Consider the following 23,737-nt stretch of genomic DNA (forward strand, 5'->3'; position numbering starts at 1 on the left):
CGAAGCTGAAATGAAAGCAGAAAAGGCAAGGATAGATGCAGAAACCCTCCAACAAGTAGCGGAAGAAAATTCCTTACCAGTACAGACACTTACTACACCAGACCAGTCATCGAACGACCATGTATCACGTTACATTGCAATGAAAAGAGAAATGGAGCAAGATCCATTACCAGCACTGAACTTTACCGAGTTCGTACCCAAAGCACAAAACAAAGACTTAGAATCATCCCCTCTACTGATACAACCAGGACAGGGAACACCAACAGAATCAGGTGAGAGAGTCACACCTACTTCACATCAACAGACACCTTCAACAAGCCAGAACAACAACAACAACATGCAACCTCTGACGGAGATAGCCCAAATGATGGCCCGTCAACGTTTACCACTACAACAACCATAACATTTGGAGGCGACCCAACCATGTACATGTCATGGAAAAGATCATTCGAGGCCACTGTAACAACGGCCTGCATACAGACATCTGAGAAACTGGACTTCCTGCATAAATACACGCAGGGAGATCCACAGAAAATCGTCGAAAACCATCTACAACGATATGTAGACGACCCAGACGAGTCATATAGAGAGGCTTGGATAGAACTAGAAGACAGATTCGGCAACCCTGCAGTCATCACCGCAGTAATCCTGGAAAGACTGAAGTCCTTCCCGAAAGTTAAACCAGACGAAAGCAAAAGGCTACTCAAACTATCAGACTTGTGCTCTAACACAGAGGCACACGTGAGAAAACTTTCTGACCTCTCATCCCTCAATACATCACAAGGACTTAAGCCCATCATGGAGAAGTTACCAAGATTCGTCCTAAACAAGTGGAGAGATAATTTGGCATCATACAAACGACACCACAAAACATTTCCTCCATTCAGCTTCTTCACAGACTTCCTGAAAGACACAGCAAAAGCAGCATGCGCTCCTGATATTCCAAGACCAGATGACACAACCCATAGAACAAGTAAGTCAAAATCGAGTCAACAAACGAAGACTAGAGCACGTGTACACGCAGTGAAATAATCAAATAAAGAAAAACGATGTCTCTTCCACGATGCTACAGGACACGACCTGAAAGATTGCAAAGCATTTGCAAAGCAACCAGTTGCTGACAGAATTGAACTGTGTAAGAAGAAAGGCTTGTGCTTTAAATGCACTGAGAAACATCTTGCCAAGGACTGCACATCGACCATCGAATGTGCCATATGCAAGAGCAAGAAACACATCACCTGTCTCCACGCTACACCCGGTGACAGGTCTAAGCAGAAAACAACCGAAGCCAAACCAGAAGATAAAGAAAAGGAAACCCAAGAAGCTACAACAAAATGTACCAGACTCACGAAATGCCCAGCCGGACGTTCGTGTGGTAAGATAGTCCTCGCAAAGGTGTATACACAAGACCGACCAGCAGACTACATAGAAACTTACGTAGTCCTAGACGACCAGTCCAACGCCTGTATGGGTGACAGCCACCTCTTCGACGCACTGAAGATACATGGCCCAGACCTTGAATACGAACTGTCAACATGCAGCGGCAAAGGAGAACTCAGAAAGGGACGATGTAGCAATAACGTCATCATAGAATCACATGACGGAAAGAAAAAATTCTCTCTTCCCGTCCCGCTAGAAAATGACAACATACCGAGCAACAAGAACGAAATACCCACACCAGACATTTGCAAGGCCTTCAAACATCTGAAGCCCATCATCGATTACATTCCAGAACCAAAAAAGAACGTCGGAATTCATCTCCTCATCGGCAGAAACTGCCCAGAACCACTGAAAGTCAGAGAAACAAGGAACGGACCTGTAAACTCCCCTTGGGCTCAACGCACCGACCTAGGGTGGACAATTTCAGGCGAACTGTGCCTAGATACAGCAAGAGGGGTAATCCGCACTTCAGTACACCGTACGACTGCAACCCTCAACAGCTACGATGAATCAGCGCTCGAATGTAATCATCACATCCACATCAAAGACATAATAAGCCCGAAACCCGTCAACTTCGGCACCACCATCTTCAAGCGGACACCTTACGATGAACAAAAGGCACCCTCCATTGAAGACAAGCAATTCCTGGACATCATGCAACGAGAAGTCCATATAAATGAGGAAGGAAATCTAGAACTTCCTCTCCCCTTCAGGCAAGACCCGAAGAAATTACCGAACAACCGACAATCAGCTCTGAACCGATTCTACAATCTACAGAATCAGCTTCAGGGTAAACACAAATGATGGAAGAATACTTTCAGTTTATGAAGAAAATAATGGAACGTGCCCACGCAAGTTCCGTTCCAGAAAATGAAATAGATGCCGACAACGCATGGTACCTACCACACTTCGGTGTCTACCATCCCAAGAAACAGCAGATCAGAGTAGTATTCGACTCCAGTGCAAAGTACAACGGAGTCTCCTTGAACGACGCATTGCTTCAGGGACCTGACCAAATGAACAGCCTCCTCGGTATCCTGCTACGATTCCGACGCGAGCAGACAGCAGTAATGGGCGACGTAGAACAAATGTTTCACAGCTTCCACGTCAACAAAGAACACAGAGACTATCTGCGCTTCTTTTGGTTCAAAGACAACGACCCCACGAAACCAGTAATTCAGTACAGAATGAACGTACACCTGTTCGGCAATGTCTCCTCACCAGCCATTGCTACCTTCGGACTGAGAAAGATCGCTGAAGACGGCGTATCTACGTATGGAGAAGACGTGAAAGAGTTCATCGACAAGAACTTTTACGTCGACGACGGACTAACCTCAGCACCAGATGCAAAGAAAGCTATCAGTCTCGTCAATAGAACAAGAGACTTACTAGCGACCAGAAACGTTAACTTCCACAAGATCGTTTCTAATGACGAAGAAGTCATGACAGCACTTCCAAACGAAGTACGAGCCAAAGATCTACAGAGTTTGGATTTCAACCAAGACACCTTACCAACACAGAGATCATTAGGGGTCAAGTGGTCTCTAGAGGCGGACGCATTCACATTCGAAGTAGACTTGAAGGAGAAGCCATTCTCACGGCGGGGAGTACTGGCGATCGTCAACTCAATATACGATCCACTCGGTATACTCGCACCAGTTTCCATAGAAGGAAAACTTATACTACGAGGCCTCATGACAGAAACTAAAGGACGCAACTCATCAAACCTTGGATGGGATGAAACACTACCAGAGAAACACTTGCCCAGATGGACGCGCTGGTGCAACAACCTCAACTACATCACAAAGATACAGCTACAGCGATGCTACACTCCACCCACCTTCGGACCCATCAAGAAAACTGAGTGTCACATTTTCTCTGACGCCAGCAATGAAGCCATAGGTGCTGTAGCGTACTTGCGGTTGATCAACCATGAAGACAATGTCAACGTATCATTCATACTTGACAAAGCAAAGGTAAACCCGACTCATGCAGTCTAGAACTGTGTGTAGCCATCCTAGCGACAGAACTCGCACAGAAGATCACATCAGAAATCGACCTGAACATCAACAACGTCACATATCACACGGACAGCGAGTCGTCCTTGGATATATAAACAACAGCTCGAAACGTTTCCACGTATACGTAGCGAACAGAGTAGAAAAGATACACAACATCTCATCACCACACCAGTGGCGACATGTGTCTACACACGAAAATCCAGCTGATATCGCATCACACAGTATACCAGCCCCAAACCTCAACTCAACTATTTGGCTATCAAGACCAGCATTCCTGTGGCAGCGAGACGAGCAAGACAACCATGAAGAAACAGAACACAAATACACAGTAAGCGACAAAGACCCTGAGGTCCGCAAACAACTTGCTGTCCTCAACAAATCAACGAAGGAAGTAGAACAAGACGACTTAGGTGCTCACCGATTTCAACGATTCTCATCATGGAGATCCTTGAAGAGAAGTATTGCCAACCTAATAGGCAAAATCAGACAAAGAAAACCACCAGAAAAAACAGAAAAAGAGGAAGAGAAGTCTCCAGAAGAACTGAAAATTGAGATGATGGCACAAGCAGAAACCATCATCCTACGCTCTGTACAAAAAAGTGCATTTCATAAAGAATATGATATACTATCTGCAGCAAAGTCAGCAGGCACTGACAACAACAAACTACAGAAACGGAACCCCATCAGCCGGAGAACCCATTCATCGATGAAAAAGGACTCATCCGCGTTGGAGGAAGACTTCGTCATCTGACATCGACCTGTGCGGCCGACACCCCATCATCCTCCCACAGGACAACCACATTCACGTCTTATCATCGATCATGTACATCGACAAGTACAACATCAAGGCAGACAACTCACCCTGTCAAATGTCAGAGCTAATGGCTATTGGATTATGGGTGTACATGACATGGTAAGAAGTATACTACACAAATGTTCTATATGTAGAAGACTGAGAGCAAAACCACTCACTCAACTCATGGCCGACCTACCATCGGACAGAACTGAGAAAACCCCACCATTCACCAATGTCGGAATGGACGTATTCGGCCCCTGGGCTATAGCTTCCTGCAAAACCAGAGCCGGTACGTCTGAAGCAAAGAGATGGGCAGTTATCTTTGTCTGTCTCTACACTACAGCAGTACACATAGAAGTAATAGACTCCATGGACACTTCATCCTTCATCAACGCCCTACGCCGCTTCATAGCTATACGCGGCAACATCAAGAAACTCAGATGTGACCAGGGCACCAACTTCATCGGCGCAAAGAACGAACTTCAGGCAGCAGCCAAAGAGCTGGATCAAGACCGCATCAAGAAATTCCTTACAACAAGAGACTGTGAGTGGATTTTCAACCCACCTCACGCATCCCACTTCGGCGGTATATGGAACGACAAATTGGCACCATCAGACGCGTTCTTGACTCCATGCATTATCAACTAGGCAAGCAACAATACACACATGACTTGCTGACAACTCTCATGGCAGAAGCCAGCGCCATCGTCAACTCCAGACCTATAACAACTGTATCATCAGATGCAAACGATCCTCAAGCTCTCACCCCAAACATGCTACTCACCATGAAGACTCAATCACCGACCCCACCACCAGGCTCATTTGTCCAACAAGACATCTACAGTAGAAAACATTTGCGACGCGTACAGTATCTAGCTGATCAATTCTGGATACGATGGAGAAAAGAATATCTACAAAGCCGTCAGCCACGACCAAAATGGAACAAATCTACAATCAACATCAAAGAAGGAGACGTGGTTCTTTTGAGAGAGAAAGAATACTCAAGAAACAGCTGGGCCCCCGCTCGCATAGTGAAGGTCACCCTAGCAGTGACAACAAAGTACGCAAAGTAGACGTCATGATCTACAAAGATGGCGAACATCGAACCTACCTCAGACCTATTAGTGAATTAGTTTTGATTGAAAGTACAAATTGAACTCTGTGATTGAATTCAATGAACACTATATACGGACTCTCTTAGTATGAACCCTTTCGTATATACTCTTAGCTTTTAGAATTTATTTAGACCTAAAATATTAGTAGGCATTTATTCTATTTGAAATTTATGATTAGTAAAAATTCAGCTTACCGCGCATTTTTAGACGGGGAGTGTGTTGAATTGACCCTTCATGACCCTTACTAGATTTTCAGAAGATCGCCCTCTATCTTTCTTAAGGCCCTCTGACACAAAGGTCAAGAAACTTCTTGGTAAAACAATTAAAGGTTAAAGATTAAATTACACCCACGCAGACACGTTTTTCTTCCACTGTCTTAAAGCAAGTAGACATGCCACGTGGATCTCACAAACACTCCAGCCAAAAGTAGGACTGTAGGCGCAACGATGTAAGTTGATTTCCTTTTATGACTTTCCAATTATTTAGAGGACCATTTGAATGCAGTGCTTAGATATTTTTTAGTAGAATTTAGTTCTTTTATTCCGTTTACTTTGAACTTGATTTACCTCGACTCTCCGATGTAGACAATGAATGACCTTGTATTTTAATCTCTTTATTTACCCAGTTTTCACCGCTTCTTGAATAAACCTATCCTAAACTAAAGCAACTGAGGGTGGATATTTCTTGGAGTGGTTGGCACTTAGCGGATACAAAAGTAACTGGACTCCGCCACACCGTCAGTTATTGAAGTTCAGAACTTGGAATTCTTCTTAAATAAAGCGTACTACTCTCTTTGAAGAGGCACATAAGATGGAATCAAATAATGCCAATACCTTATGAGAAAAGGTGACGATGCCATGCACGTTGAATGTGTTGACCCAGTTTATACTATCGATAAAGTCATGTGAGATCATAGCTGTGATCAGCATTGAAAGGTCATAACCACCTGCCATCCTTTCAAAATATAGCAATTGTTGTGTCTATAACGTTTATTCTGCGTATCGCATTGTCAAGTATTTGTATCGATTTTTGGACGACGCAGGACAAAAAATGTTCACAATGATTTGCTTGTGTCTCATCGCTGCTAATCTGTTAACCTGCTTGGTCATGACGTCATTGCGCCACACTTTAATCGCATGCGCATTGCAGAGAATAAATATGTTTAATCTGCATAATTTGCCTTAAAGATAAAACCAAGCAGGTTCTCATAGCTGATGTAATCACGAACTGAATGATTTTGTCTGTATTTTTACCTCGGCTGTTTGTCGTCTTATTCTTCATTCCTGTACTGCAAAAGGATTGGGCGAAACTTCGCCCAAGAGGGACACCTTCTATGTGTTTAGGCAGATAGCCAAAATTTCGAATACTACAAATGTTCCATTGATCCATTCATGTGCAAACTTTGCAATTTGACGCATCGATATGTCTTGTGAAGCACTTGTTGCCGGCATTTCTGTGTTCCCCGTGAGGGTCCAGTGCGCCCTCAGCTACTAGATGCTGAATGCACGAAAAGGTACCCTTTATGCTCACGATGCAGTACTAGTATATAGTTTTTATCCAATGGGCGCCAAGCGTCCATGGACGAGCCTGGCGAAACCAGTTGTCGACATTGGTGTATGAGCACAAATGCGCCCATTATGGGAAATTCACAATGAGATTAAAATAAATTGGATGTCTTGATAGAGTAAATTCGATGTTAAGTTATCTTGTACTTATCTTAGATTCTACATGATGGTGCCCTGTAAAGACAGTTGCCAAAACAGAAATAACACCATAGTTGCCGTCAATTTTTATCTTCATCCTGAGAAGATTAACAATATCTAAATTTCCAGAGTGTTTGTTTCTTCCTCTTTGATTTTAGACTCTTTACAATAAAGATAAGTGTAATACTGATTATATTATCATCATTGTTGTTCTAGCAATCAAGCAGACGTCGAAATGAAAACGGAAAGAAAATGACGCTAAGAGACTGCACGAGACTAATGAGGGTTAGATCAGCCATTACTAGACGGTATATATGCTCAAGGGATGTCGTTTATTGATTGAGAGTCTTCGGGTTGTGTTAAAAATAGAGAATATTTTCCTCTCAGGTTACTTGTAGTTTTCCATTATGAACAGTAAGTCTGATGCAGTTTTGATCGAGAAGAAAAATCTGACTAACACGTTCATTGACTCTAAGGAGAAGTTTGTGTCGTGAAAAAGACACAAGCGACTCAAATCGCAAAAATACTAACAAAATAGAGTATTTACAGGGGAATATCCCTTATTTGAATAATTAGATTTTGATGATCTCACATTATCTGCCATGTGTCTTTCATAAACTCAATAAGATACTTGAAGAATTACTTAACGAATGGATAATAAAAAAGTACAAAAAATCGAAAGTGATGAACATCAACACGGTGTATGTTCGATCAAAGTCTTTTTGCCGCCAACAGTTCCCTTTTATGAGTTCGTATTAAAGAAACAATTTATGCCAAGTACTCTAACTCAGGCCGTGTCAATTTCTTTCATGTAAATTACGTAGCGTCTACAGGTGGCCTTCAAATGAATGCGAGTAATGTAGTTATTGCTCTTAATTAATATCGCTTCTGTTTTAATTCCGTTCCATTCAATTGTGATATCGACTTATCGACCTCGTCATTTTAGCCATGACTTATTGAGTGGCAGTGTGATATAACCGAGGTTATGATGGTATTGTCGGTTATGTGGTAGCATGTCGGGGCCGGCAAGGCTGGTATTCCAATGATGAAGGGATGTAAAGACGACTGGAAACAGCGAGTACTATATAATCTAAGATGCTACTTTATTACACTAAGCTCTAAGCTACGTACATAGAGTGATGCTAAGCTGGAGACTGGCTTGAGTACACGTGGGCTAAGAGAGATATACATGCCCTCATGAATAGTAATGACAGCTCATGAATAATAATCACATGACACTACGTCACAGGCAGTATTTCGAAAATCTCTTGATACGGTGATTTAGCATTTAAAGGGTCCATATTTTTCTACGTATCTTAATTCTTAAATGTTTGTGTACCTAAAACAGGATAAAATGTTTATATTTTATCAAAACAAAACTGCAAAGGTGATTTGGATTGGTCACTCTCGATATAAAATCACACTGTAGGGAGGTTATTGCATGTAAGGTACAACTTTGCTTTAATTAATGTGAAATCACGTTAGAAAATGTAACAAGACTGTTAAGTCGGGAATGTACATATACTGTAATGTGAATAGCACAAAAGTAGACAAAGTCTGTGCAAATGTATGAATCAGGGCTTAGAGTCAATAAAAAACAATTAAAAATATATTGCAAAAACAATATACTTGCAGTAAGCTGCTCCAAGGACGCAAGGTCTAAACGCGGACATTAACTACAAAAATTTTCAGCTTTGGTCCAGATGTCAAACACTCATAACAAGTTTGATTCAAGTTTAATGCTTTCGTTTCTCCGTTTGATTTTGACAACACTTCAAACTGCCAAAGGGTCATCACGAGTAAGACATTCGACGATATACTATCAAATGTGCGTGATCCTGAGCTTAAATGTTTCAAAAAACAGCATATAAGTTTATGATAATTGTGGTATCATATTAAAACACTGCATCAAAATACAAATAAATGCACACTAATCCGTTTCCTGTATTATAGAATAATACACGTGAATTCACATTAGTCCACATGAATACAGGCTTCCTGCATATAAGCAATCGGTGCTTTACTATACATCTGTATGTGCAATATTCAGCTAAAATACAGCAACAATCTATGCTTATACTGTATGTATTATTAGTTTTTCATGCAGTGTCATTTACATTGAAGTATCCATTGACCTTGGTGTGTGGCATGATCACTCTAAGCAAACGGTGCTGATTGAAAGTTGATGCATTGTGTTATATGGTAACATTATTTTCAGTTTCGAAAATGTCTTTCGGGTGCTTCCTGACTATAGAAAACGTTCTCTTATTTCTCTTATTTCTTATTTCCACGAAACTCAATGAATTAACTTCCAATCAGATAGATACACTGACATATATAGTAAAGATTGTGTCTGCGTATTTCGAATAAAATGACATTATTACAAAAATTACCGCAAAATTAAAAAACACAACCATTCATTGTTTGTTGTTTGTTTGTTTGCTATTATCAGATATTTATTATTTTGTTGTGCACCGGGCTATATACAGCATTTACTTATGTGTGTTGAGAGGTATCATTTAATTACTAAAAGTCCAAGAAATGCTGATGTAATGTTCCAACTTTTAAGACAGCAACTGGACAAGTGTCGTTCACGTATGTATACCGAGTTTCAAACATAATACTTCTTAATCTATCAGGAATACGGAAAGTTTGTAACACTTCTAAGTGTAGTAAGATTTCTACACGCTAAGCTAATAAACTTCCGTCACTCGATTAGGTTTCTTCACTTAAGGTAAAGGACGACGAATTCGGACTCGCACACGCTTTAGAACGTTTCTGCGCAGATTTAACTCCAGCCTGCCGCAAATGGGTTGTTTTGTAGCGCATGTATTTAACATCACCTGTCATTGTTGAAATTGCGCTTTTACCTAATTTTTTGACCCAGTGTCTTAGAAATACATGTGACCTATAACCTTGTCATATTTTGACCCCCTAGGAAGCTGTTTTTTATTCAATATGAGTGAAATATTAACATTTCTCTCCCATTTATATGGCCGCAAATACCCATTCACCTGGAGATATTGTAAAAAGTAGCGTGGTGACACCCTTTTATTAAAAGTGTAAACTAAATGGTATAATGTCAGGAGTTTATTCGCCAAGTTTGGTCAAAATGACACCATTCAAAGCGACAGGAAGAAAGTTCGAAAATTATGTAGTGATATAATTTCGATATCGTCATTTTGTAAACGATACTTATGTTAAAATTTCTTCACAAACATCATGAAAACTATACATTCAATAGATATGGATCTTAAGTCTTGGAATTTATTAAAATTAACTCATTTGCTAAGCGTTTTATAATTGCTTTCTTTAGTTTAAGTGAATTATATCATTTTTATTTATTTCTAACGACGCCATTTTAACGTCCGTTTCCATGGAAACGAGCGTGGTGACCCCCATTTTTATTTCATTTTTTGCACTTGCACAACTTCCAAGAATATTTGTGCAAAGTTTCAAGAAAATGACACCACAACCTAATTTTGACGTAATTCATAGTACTTAACCTTAATGTAAACTTTCGTTATGATCGCAGTCAAACTTTATATTTTTGTTTCTACATATTGCACTTTGAGGATTCTGATGTAAATTGCAATATATTACCCCCTTACAAACAAAAAACAAAAAAACACAAAGTAAAAGTGAAACAATAGTCGGAATCTTGCAAATGCTGTAAAAACAAAATTCATGTGCACTCACTGTGCACACAAGAACAATGACATCATCGTATACTGTTCAGTCGAGTGCACCAAAGAAGGGTTCTTCGACCAGCGATCGAATGAATTAGAAACAGAAACGGAGAGGTTATCCGTTAACTTAATATTGACGATTGATAATATTGACGAGACTGATCTAGAGAGCGTAAAACTTTCATAGAACCAAATGTGATAGCTTAATAATTACTAAAATAGATATATAAGCTATAGAAAAATACCAGGTACAAAACACCGACAGCTAGTCGGCGTCTCACACGTATTGCTTGAATGCTGTACAATTTCTTCCTATGCTAAAATGTCCCCTGTATGGTATGTGAAAAACATGCTTGCAAATCCGGAGAAAACTTGGTAATAATGATAATTCAAGAACAATGACTAGGGAATAGATGTGCCAAGAGAAGTTTTATGCTTTTAACAAGAACATCTTCGAAATGAGATACAGAGTACACTAAAACACCTAAGTATTGCTTCCTTCTTTCAACAGCTACTGAACCGTACCTGCAGGTTGGGATACACTTTGTCAAAAATTGTACGCATGTTGCTTTGCGCGTTCTAGAATTCTGCATGCAAACAAATTACGTCTTAATGTCTATCCGCCAAGGGAAGCGGCCATCGCTTTCTGAAAAATTGACAGAAATGGCAATGAATTTTTGATAGCGAGCATTTCTATCTCCAAAATGATACTGAATATTACGTAAACTACATATTTATCATTCAATAAGGTAGTTGATAAAACCTTTACGGCCCCGATACTGCTTTTGTGGACCTTGGTCGTACAGCGCACAGGCCCTCGCACGCTCAGACCCTTCCGCCGTACGACCTCGATCAGCAGAATCAGGGCGTAAATATTAATATTAACGTTTGTGGAGTGAAGTAAATTTTTTCTACCCTATTTTTTCGAAAATCGAAAATTCATTTTTTCTGTAGAGCTAACACAGGGATATAATCCATTTTGAATCTCCAATATCGGTAATGTGTGTTCTCTGTGACGAAACGTACCTAGGTGCGTACGTTGATATCTGTCTGTGTCAGTCTTTCTGTCCTTCTGTCTTCTGTATGTATGTATGTATGTATGTATGTATGTATGTATGTATGTATGTATGTATGTATGTATGTATGTATGTATGTATGTATGTATGTATGTGTGTATGTATGTATGTATGTATGTACAATACATAAATATTGGGAGTGACGGACGTTCATATCGACCGACCGATCGACAGACAGACAGACAGACAGACAGACAGACGGACAGCTCGACATTGGGCAGCTTGTACCCGGCCCCTATAGATTCCTTTGTCAACCTAAACAATGTTGCTAGACCAGGCAGTTTTTGACGATTTGATACTGTGTGTTTCTTAACTATTTTCACGTTCCGATGCACAATTTTTAAAGGGTAGTTGTTGAAACTGAACCGCTAATAACCCGCAATGGAGAATTTTCGTATCGTCTTGAAGATTGAGCAACACATGAACAGCAAACACCTTTGGCGGCATTTCTGTACTTTGAGTTGCACAGCAAATTGATGAAAGGCATAGTGGAACACTGAAATGCTGCCAAGGCACCGGTAATAAATAGTGCGACATAGATGTTACATGTAGTAAACACTAGCATTGTGAGACTGACATTTCTGACTATGGATATTATTGCCACGACAATTACTACCATTGTAAATGGAGAAATACAGATAAAATAAACAACCGACGTAACAAAAACAGTCCGAAATACTCGTCTTGATTCTTTTACACGTGACTTTGCTCTAGGCAAAGTGGACAACTTTCTTCTTCCAAATAACTCTTTTGCAATTAAGATGTACAATATAGGCACAAAAGTAATATTGATAAAAACAATGATCGATATAGCAAACATTGTAATCCAATGAAGAGAAAAAGGTGTATAATATGGAAAGCAATCATGGTCCATTCCGAATGTAAAAAGTGCGCTCAGCAACCAGGTTACCGAGATGCTGATAACGAATTTAGGCGTCTTCAAATATATATGTGCTTTAAAAGGATGGCACACTGCAATGTATCGTTCAAATGCAATCAACAGAATCGTAAAGTTTGATTCAAGTGAGGTGATCAAAATTATAAGGTTTGAGCACAGCGATAGCTTGTCAAATGTACCAAGGACATGAATTGGTAGACTGAATATCATTCCGGAGATGTGCAAAATAATATTTGAGACAGCTAAATTAACCATTAAAACATCCGTTTTCGTTCGCATTTCCCTAGATTTACAGATCACAAATACAAAGAAAGAATTGTTTAACAGTCCAAATATTGATATTGCCATATATGGGGACTTAATGTAATCGATAACTTTGCAGAAAATGACAAGCTCGTCTGTAAAATTGTCTCCTGTGTGTGCTGGAAATTCAAATGTGGACAAGTTTGTAAAGTTCATCATTATAAACTCTTCTGACAATAGGTCAATTAAAACAACGGCGATTGTTACTTCCTGTAACTGTTTTTGTGAATCGAATCTAAGCTGTTCACCAGTAAATATTTTCCGTCAAACAGCAGGATCTGTTCTCTAGATGCTTAGCAGTCACTTTAGAACTGGTAACAAGTACACTTAATATTCTTAGCGGCCGTAGCGATCAGCCCTTGGTAGTTACAAAGGCAAAGATTGACGACATCAATAGCGCATCAAACCGTCACGACCTAAAAGAGAGAAAAACAAATAATGAGTTTCATAGCGATTCGCCTGATTGACAGGTTTGAACATCGAAACAGTTTTAGACACACTCACACGCATAAACACACACTCAGACTAACACTAACATACACACACACACACACACACACACATATATATATATATATATATATATATATATATATATATATATATATATATATATATATATATTATAATATAATGTGGTGTGTGTGTGTGTATGTGTGTGATATTACCCTCGCTATCGTGTGTTATTCTTATTTTGATATATTTACTCTCTTCTTCTAGTTACTTAATACAAGGAAGAAAGCACTGAATACATATTGACGGTTTGATTAAGGTGCCCTTTTCAATGCTTCACCTGATGGAAACCTGACACCTATAGTTGTGGGAAAACTACAATTGACGCAGTGAAGTGAGAAGTAGACAATACTTTCAGCCAAGGAGTACAAAAGCCGTTGGTTAGTACTATATCATGCATACTGAACAGAGTGACAACATATTCTGAACCATGGGAATGGAAGTGAAGACGTTAAAAAAACGAGAACGCCTGCGCAATCTAAATAAAGCACGATCACAATTGTGGAGCAAACTACAAATAAACGTGTAGTGTAAAATCCATGCGAAAATTACTACTTTCTATTTTGCTCTTTTCTATTTTGAATGCAAATTTAAAAGTCATTGTATTTTCAATTTTACATATTCACCATGTATTCTGAATTAAACGTTAGAACTCAACATTTCTCTTGCCTTTCTGTTTGCTATTCTATATATGCGTTGTACGGCCTCCCACCACAGCCCTGTTCAGGTCAATGGACAAAAGTGGTGACATTCTGTTCAATGCGGACCGCGCACGAAAAAAAAACTACTTTTCGGCCAAAATCGCCTCGATTCCATTCAATTGGAGCATGAGTTTTCAAAGATGTGTAGTCTCATTCCGCAGATGAATGGGTTGAAGGAGAGGATTAAAGAGGAAGGAGACCACATCTTTGAAAGCTTGCGTTCCAATAATCATCCACTTGATTGTAGCGTGTTACCACACGTTATATTATATGTCATTGTTGATCTACACGGCTACATTGTCTTTTACCCGCACCATATAGCCGCTCAAAGACCGCAAAAACCTTCGCTCTCGTGACGTACCAAACTGTTAGTTTGCAGGCGATGCACAATCAAGAGCCAAAATGCCCGCCAAATTGTGAAAACATGTGTCGACATCTTAATATTTTAATTGTTCGCTCTGAAAGAGAAACTTAACCCTCCATTGAAGTGGAACGGCAAAACAGCGGAATAAAATCAACAAAATATGTTTTATATAGGTCATTCTCCCAATCCATAAACTGATGAGTTGAGTCAGTATAGAACATTCTGAAGGTCACGTGTTTAAAGTCCACCTCCTCCATGACCTTGAATTCGATTAGTCATGTTAACAATTTTCTAGAAGGTCATGTTCACTATAAGTAAAGATATTTTAGAACAGTAATTAGCATATCAATAGAAATTACAGAACTCTCCCGCGTTTTCTTGATTAAGCTCATTTTAGAACGATTACGGGATGGTAGAACTATCATTTAGACTTTCGGATCACTTCAGTATTTATTCAAGACATTTGAGACTTGTCATGACCTTCGCACTTAATGTGAACTCTGTACGACTCGGATTTACATCAAGCCTGCAAGCAAAATGACTTCCTTACCCATCAGTGTGCCCCTCTACATTCTACTCTCCGGAGACCAACTTAGGGGTTTTGTGCGGTCTCAGCTGTTATACTTTAATTTCATTTAGCATTGTAAATTTTATTTCATTCACATCATTAATTCGGTTAAAAGTTATAATAAATTTATTGTAAAAATAGTCGCCGAGTTCATCGCGTTTTTAAACATAGGGTTACCATTAATCCTTAGCAACCAACTTTCTATTGGTAAAGCGAGAAACAAGCAGGGTCAATTTTTACCTATTTCATCGCTTATTTCGGGACGTCGTCTGGAAAACAGTCATAGGCTTGCACTGTCAAAGAGAATCAAATCGAATCACCTTTGAAGACAAGTACGTGAAAATAATTTCAAGCTCAAAATGTTCTGTTTTTCATGCCTAGTTCAAGTTTGAATTCATTGGCCGTAAACATGTTAACTGTTTGTTTGTTTGTTACAACCTGTAAGACAACAACTGGAGACGTTGATTGGAAAGTTTATCATACTTCAAAACGTGGTTAGATTTCTACATGCTAAGCCTAAGAATAAAGTTACTTCACTCGATTAGCCTTCATCAGCTATTGTCAACTCTGGTATTTTATCTTGACTTGTGTCAAATTTTCTATTTTGTTTTATCTGTGCACGTTAAGGGTTCTGATCCGAATTACAATATTTTAGACATTTAAAATCAAGAAATCCACCAAGTGAAAGAGAAATAATGACAACGCTTTTTGTAATTGCAGCAAACACAATATATTTCGACTTCAGCCCCTGGGTGTGCACACAAGAAAAAGGACACCATCGTTTAGGCCTACTGTTCAGTATAATGCATCACAGAAGGGTTCTTCGACCAGCGAATGAATGCATTAGAATCAGGAACGGAGATGTTATGCTTACAATTTAACCTTGATTTAATATTGAAGAGGCTGATCAAGAGAGACCAAAACTTTGATAATTGTGATTGCGTAATTACAATAATAGATTGATATGCCATAGAAGAATCCAAGGGAGAAAATATCGACAGCTAGCCCTGCACGCTGCACCACTTGTTTCTATCCTAAAATGTCCTTTGTAAGGTATGAGTAAAGCATGCTTGTAAATCCAGAGAGATTAACAATATAATATCTAAATTTCAAAAGGAATTTATATTAGATTGAACAGTTTTATATTGTCAACAAGAACATCTTCAAAATGAGATAAATATTACTAAAGGGACAAAAGCATTGCTTCCTTCTTTCAGCAACCATTAAATCTTACCTGCAGGTTCAGAATAAACTCTACCAAGATGGTTAGTGACAATTTTAGAGCGCCTCGAGATGTGCTGATCCTTGATTGTTACTGGTAATTTAGAAGTGGACGATCTGTATCGGCACAATGGTAGTTTTGCGCGTCGTCGGCTCGGAGATGTCTTGCTGATAATTTTTGATGCTAGAATCTGTATTAAACATAGAAGCGGTGGGGTTATTTTGAGAAAAATTATACGAGTGTCAGTCATGCAAATGTGTTGTTCTGATTGGACGAGAGCTAACGCTGATGGTGTTACAATGTTTTACTAAAGCTAAATGGAAGTCTCAAATAGCGAGAGAAGCTTAATATGGAGACAGAGAGCACTTTAAATGCAGGAAGAATCGACGAAAGAACTGTATGATAAATCTGATAAACGGATATCATAAGGCGTATATCGTAAACGTGTATAAATTTAATTCAAAACCCGTGGTATTAATTATTTCTCTTTTCGAAATCAGCTTTGGTTTGGTTTTGTAATTGTTTTCCGTTGTCATAGACAACTAAGAACGGGACCTGCTCAGTATTTATTCTTTGCGTCGAAAATGCTCGGTCCCGGGTGTATATTCCTGTGCTACAACGACATATGAGTATTTGCCGAGCAGCTTGCTGTATATGCCGTGCACAGGACCAAATCTTGTCAATAGCAGGCTGTGGCGGATGTTGTCGCTTAATCATATCGATTAAGCTGTCCGATGTGAGTTTGGAAATTTTCTGTGCAATGATTTGAAGTCAACGACATTAAAAATAGTTTACAACTTGTTAAGCCATTCACAGTTTTTATAAAGTTATCTTGTATCATTAGTGCTAATGAGTCATTCTAATTGGACGAGAACTCATGCCTGCTATCGTTCAATGGGTACATAGCGCCCAGAGGGGCTGTCAACTAGCAAAGAAGTTTGATGAAAATTTACAAGGCATTTTAGAAACAGGTTTAAGAGAGAATAAAACAAGTGAAATGTTTAAGAACATAATATTTACCTAAAAAGTAGTGAACAAGTAAATCTCAATTTACAGAGCTATACGAATTGTAGGTAATATATGCAATATTGTGAGATCAAACATTTTATAATCTTCTTGATGTTCTCATTTTTAATATCAGAGTAAGAACACAGGGTAGCCCTGTAGTTCACGTGGCTTATATCACAGCCCCTAAAATATCGCATAGCAACATGCTCGCAATAGAGAAATCTACTTTCTAATTTCTAAATTGAGCACTGATGCCAAGTTAAAAATACCACTTTATATCACGTGACACACATATGTTTACAAATGGCAGAGTTGCAGTAACCATCACAGGCAAATGAACTGGAGTTTGGTTTAATGTACTATTTACAGTAATCGTTAAAGTAACATACGATTGTAACACATTGTCGTGTAGAGCTGCGACAGGTTTCTCACTTAAGTTTGTAGAGAATGTATCTCTTGACAGAAATATACAAGGAATGGTGGCCATGTAGTTCCACGCTGTACTTTACATGAAAATTGAAGTAGATTCGAATGATAATTTATTTCGGTAAACTGATAATCAATATGAGCCAGTATTAGAAACATTTGAAGGCCTATCAGTTGCTTTTGACAGTTCTATCGTTGACAACCGTAATTAAGCTCCACTTCTGCGGGCTGCACCATTAATTTCCCTAAAAGAAGTTTATGTTCTTAGACAACAACCAATTGAACGAACTGTACATTTTGATCACCTATGATAATATTGATTTCACATCATCAATTATTGAATTGGTTGAATTTGCAACACTAGATTAGTCATGCATATGCTGAGTGACAGTACCATTGTTCTTACTGCTCACCATGCTCTACTTAAGTCAATTTAATAAGTTTTCAATATGCTGAGCATTTCATTAACTATGTATCATGGTAGCTTCTATTGTGTACAAACAGAAGTCAACAGTGGCCAAACAGCCAAACTGCGGAATAATATTAACAAGGGACAAGTGATAGGTGTCATGTTATGTAGGTCATTCTCCTCTACCAATGACCTTATTTACTCAGCCTAGAACATTCTGAAGGTCATGTGGTTAGGGTCATTCTCCTTTATGAGCTTGAATTCAATCGATCCTGTTCAGAACATTACAAAATGTCATGTTTACTATAAGTGAAGATATTTCAGGAGATTAATTAGCATATCAATAGAAATCATAGAATTCCTCTTTGTTGTCTGGTTTAAACTCTTTCTAGTGCAAATACAGGACGTCATAATTATAGATATTTTACTGGCAGTAATTAGCATATAAACAGATATTCCAGATTTCTCCCATGTTGTTCGGATTAAGCTATATTTAGCACAAATACGGGATGGAGAGATTTTGCAGTTAAACTTTCGAGATCACTCTTCAGTATTTATTAAGGACTTTTGGGACGTCCCATGACCTAAACACTGACTGTGAACTCTCCACGACTCGGATCTATATCAAGCCTGCAAGCTACCATCAGTGTGCCTGGCTACATTAATTTCTCCGAAGACTAATTTAAGAGATTTTTTCAGTCCCAATTGAAGTGAGTAATTTTACTCAGCATTGTAGTTTTTATTTAATTCACACCATCAATTAAGTTATAAGTATTTATCTCACATGTGTGAACACGTGAGTTAATGTGATAGCAATGTCTATCTGTCCGTGAGAGAGAGAGAGAGAGAGAGAGAGAGAGAGAGAGAGAGAGAGAGAGAGAGAGAGAGAGAGGTTTGTTTTCTAATTAGACATATAACTCCGAAGTGACTGCACAAAATTGGATGAAATCTGCTAGATGGCGATATCAGACGCTGTCGAGAAACATTGAGCAGTGTGAAGTTAATTAAGGGTTCATTAACCTATTTAATGAACTTTGTAATGATTGATGTAACCCTGAAATAAAAGCAACAAATTTTGTGAAACCTGCTACAGATATTGATCTGATAATATATATTCAATTGTCACATGAAGCACTGAGCAGTGCAAAGTTCATAAAGAGCTCATTTGCATATTGAATGAAGATTTGTAGTTAGTCATATAACTCCAAAATGACAGCACCAAATTCGATTAAATCTGCTGCAGATACTGATCCGACAGTTATCTGACTGTTATGCTTTTTGTAAAATGTAAAACGTTTTCAATGTGCGGACTACTTCATTAATTTTGTATCATGGTAGCTGCTATTGTGGAGATGTCTAACAATTGAAGTCAACGGTGGCCAAACAGCTAAACCGCGGTATAATATGAACAAGTGATATATGTTATGTAGATCATTCTCCCCCACCCATGACCGGAGTTTACTTAGTCTTGATCATTCTGAAGGTCATGTGTTTAGGCTCTTTTTCCTCTATGACCTTGAATTCAATCAGTCATGTTCAGAACATTCTATGATGTCATGTTTAATACAAGTGGAGATATTTTTAGAGGAGCAATTAGCATATCAATAGAACATCCAGAATTCTCCCGTGTTGTCAGGATTTAGCTCTTTTGCCATTAGTTAACAGGTATCCAGGAGGAAAATGAATATCTTTTCTCCAACATTGACAGGGTGAATATCAGGTTGAACCTTAGTCAACACTCGCCAGTTTTTTAAGTATATGCACAGTTACACTGTGTTAAAGGTTTTCAATTCGTATTCAACGTTACCCTTTCCATCATCCTCCTAATTCTTGGATTGACTAATATCTTTTATGTACCGCCATTGTCAAGGCATGATGGCTGAAGATACTTAGGGGTTATTACACGAAGTTTGGGCGATATCGCGTCTTATTCGAATGATGTGTTCTTATTTTGACGAATTGAGCAACAACGAGTCAAAATGCGGATATCACGAGAATATGACGCGGTATCGTCATAACTTCTATGTAATAACCCCTTTATCTTACATGCATGCTTTGGTTATTACTGTTTTCGTACGGACGTTCCAAAATTGGAGACGAATCAACTGAAATCGACCTTGCTTGCTCCTCGCTGTACTCATAAAATGTTGGTTGCTAAGGAGTGATGACAACCGTTTCACTTTTTGATATTATTCCGCTGTTTGGCCATTCCACCTCAAGGGAGGGTTTATGGCAAATTTTGAAGTCAAAAATTTACCCATTAAGATCTCGACACTGTTTTTACAATTTGAAGAAGATTTATTTTGAGCTTAAAATTGCAGTGGAAGTAAAATATAGCCTGGAGTGTATAAAATGAGTGTGTTTTCGTGTTTTGAAACATAATCTCATCCCTTCGGGAAAGTTTTGAGGCCCGACCAAAATCGGGTCAAAATACTCGCGCCGCACCAGCGTTCGATTTCAAACTCAATCGAGTATGAACAGCTGAGAGCATAGAGGTAGAGCAAGCAGCTTTCTACGACACCTATGAATGCACAGGGGATTTAATAGCCGTACCAATCAGTTTATCGTCAAGAATTATACATGTCCTCAGACGTTAATATGCCGAATTTACCATGTTAGAAAGGAATTTGAGCGGATTAGAAAAAAGATGAAGTGAGTACACTGTAAGCTGTAGCATCGTAACGCGTTCGTGATTTTGTTGCGTTACGAATAAAAACATTTCAAAGGTATTTACATCGCCTGCTCGTATATTTAGTTACTTCCTTGCCTAAATACAACAAAACTTATTTTAACAACCTAACCGAAAGTTTGACTTTCCCTAGTATCTTACATTGTAACCGAAACCCGCACCGGACACGATCATGCCCTGTGAATCTCACTTACAGGTACAAATCGATATGTGCACCTCGTCTGTCGCTAGCATGATTTTCAGGGCGGTTGGGTTTTTGTGGCTCATTTATGGCTGTAAACGATATAATTCACCACCTAGACACTTAAACTCATCAATAGACACTTGTCGTATAGCGGTTCTATCATGATGCACTGTCAGCCGGGACCGTAATCTTCCGAAGTTCATCAGCGTAGACGACATGAAAACACTGCACCGTATGGCCCATGGGACCAGCCGTGAACGATCATGACAGGTGTCGGCAAAACATAAAAATTTTCAATGCGTTCGTTTGTATGTTTTAGGTACAACTGTACTTGTTCCTACGTGCGATGCCCGTGAACTGACTGCAAACAACAAATTTTGACCATAATCACAATGACGGTTCGGAGTGTCACAAGTCTTATTCTCTCATCTGTTTCACATATATATGAACATACCAGGGAAGGTCACGCGTATGCGTTGCTAAGTAGTTCGGTTACAGTAAAAATATAATTCGTATTTTAACTAGTAAAAATGTGGGTTCATATCAGTACAGTCTGTACGAAAGGAGAATGGCGATACAGGCATAGGATGTATGATAAATTTTATCAATGTAAAAATATTAGCCAAAACCCGGTATGAAACAGGTCCGCCCTTGTGATTTATTTAATTTCAGAATATTTTGCAAGTTGATATGTCCAAAGACAGGACGACTTGGCATACTCAGGTAGAGCTCTAAGTATATGATTCATCAAATACTACTACACGCAAAGCGTTCACATTCGTTCAGCCATATACCTGCACCATAGATACACTGACATTTATGGTGTAGGTAATACCTTGGTATTTCGATTTAAATGAGAATATTACAAAAATATGGCAAAATTGCAAACACTCAACCATTAATTTTTTGTTTGTTTGTTTGTTTGTTGGTTTCTTTTTGTGTTTGTTTGTTTGGTGTTCTAAAATATTGATTATTTTGTTGAGATTCAGAAATTGGAAATACTGAATGGTTTTGTACCGGATTATTTACGATAATTATCTTAGTGCTGAAAGGTATCATTTAAATACTCAAAGTTCTAGAAATGACGATGTATGTTCCAACTTTTAAGGCAGCAACTGGACAAGTGTCGTTTACGTTTGTTTACCTCGCTCCAAACATTTGGAATAATATTCCTTTAACAGGAGTACGGAAAGTTTATTACACTTCAAAGCGTAGTCAGGTTCCTACATGCTAACGTTTTCTTCACTCGATTAGGTTTCATCAGTTGTTGTCAACTTTTGAGTTTTATCTTGCTTGGAGTCAAATTTTCTATTTTTGTTTATATCACTTTAAATGTTTTTAGGTAAATCACAATATTTTAGACTTTTTGAACCAAGAAACAAAGTGAAAGTGAAAGAATAGTCGGGTTTGCACAATGCATCTTGCAATCGCTGCAAACACAAGATTCCTGCTTTTAAGCACTTGGCCCCTGGTTGTGCACACAAGATAAAATGACACCATCGTATACTGTTCAATCGCATGCAGTAAGGAAGAGTTCCTCGACCAGCGAATGAATGAATTAGAAACAGGAACGGATATGTTATGCTTTCAATTTAACTTCCTTGACTTCCATACAACTGAATGTTATAGTGGAAACAACATAAAAATAGATAGATGAGCCATAGAAACAAACCCAAAGGACAAAGCACCACCAGGTCGCCTTAAACGTAATGTTTGTATGCTGCACCACTTGTTTCTATGCTAAAATATCACCTATAAGGAATGCGGAAAAATGCTTGCAAATCCAGAGAAGTTAAAAATGTAATACATGTTAATATCGAGAAAAATGACTTGGAGATAGATATGCTCAAGAGATCAGTTTTATACTCTGAAGACCACCTCAGTAAAAGATAAAGAGTACTTAAGGGACATAAGTATTGCTATCTTCTTTCGACAACTACTAAATCTTAACAGTAGGTCAGAACAAACTTAACCGAGATTTACTTACAATTTTAGAGCGTTCTGAGATCTTCTGATCCTAAAATTGTTGTCGGTAATTAAGAAGTGGACGCCGTTTTGGCATACTGGTTCTTTTACGCGTTGCTGGCGCCTAGATGTGTTGACTATTAGTTGTGCTGCCAGAATTGGTATTAATTATGAGGTAGATTATACGAGTGTGTCAGTCATGCCAATGCGGTGTTCTAATTGGACGAGCGGTAACGCTGACGGTGGTACAATTTTTTTTCACTAAAGCTAAGTTGGAGTGACAACTAGCAGAGAAGCTTAATATGGAGACAAAGAGCATTTGAATGACAGGAAGAATCGGTGGAAGTACTTAATAAACATGAGATGAACGGAGATACAAGCTACAATATCGTTAACGTGTATTATTTTTAGAGTTTTTAGTGCTGAAGTATTAATGTATTGAACTTTGCAGTATCAGCTTTTGCACTTTTTGTTTTGTAAGAAAGTAATTTCCGCTGTCATAGGTAACTAAAAGTGGGAGTGTGTATCCTTTGCGTCAATAATGCCCGGTCCCGGTTGTTAATTTCTGTTCGAGGACCATCGATCAGTATCCACCTAGACGGACCCTTTTGAGCTGCTAACGAGCTATTTGGTCAGGGCAATAAGAC

The 23,737-nt window shown here is 38.7% G+C and overlaps 1 protein-coding gene across 1 annotated transcript; it reads left to right on the top strand.

The window, feature by feature from the left end:
- The first annotated feature begins 2,243 nt into the window (after positions 1-2,243).
- Positions 2,244-4,212, top strand: LOC139123855 (uncharacterized). The gene is made up of 2 exons (XM_070690007.1): positions 2,244-3,416; positions 3,634-4,212. The coding sequence occupies exons 1-2, from the start codon at positions 2,244-2,246 to the stop codon at positions 4,210-4,212; spliced, it is 1,752 nt and encodes a 583-aa protein (XP_070546108.1).
- The last annotated feature ends 19,525 nt before the right edge of the window (positions 4,213-23,737 follow it).

Source organism: Ptychodera flava, assembly GCF_041260155.1.
Source record: "Ptychodera flava strain L36383 chromosome 23 unlocalized genomic scaffold, AS_Pfla_20210202 Scaffold_23__1_contigs__length_28996876_pilon, whole genome shotgun sequence".
Lineage (NCBI taxonomy): Eukaryota > Metazoa > Hemichordata > Enteropneusta > Ptychoderidae > Ptychodera > Ptychodera flava.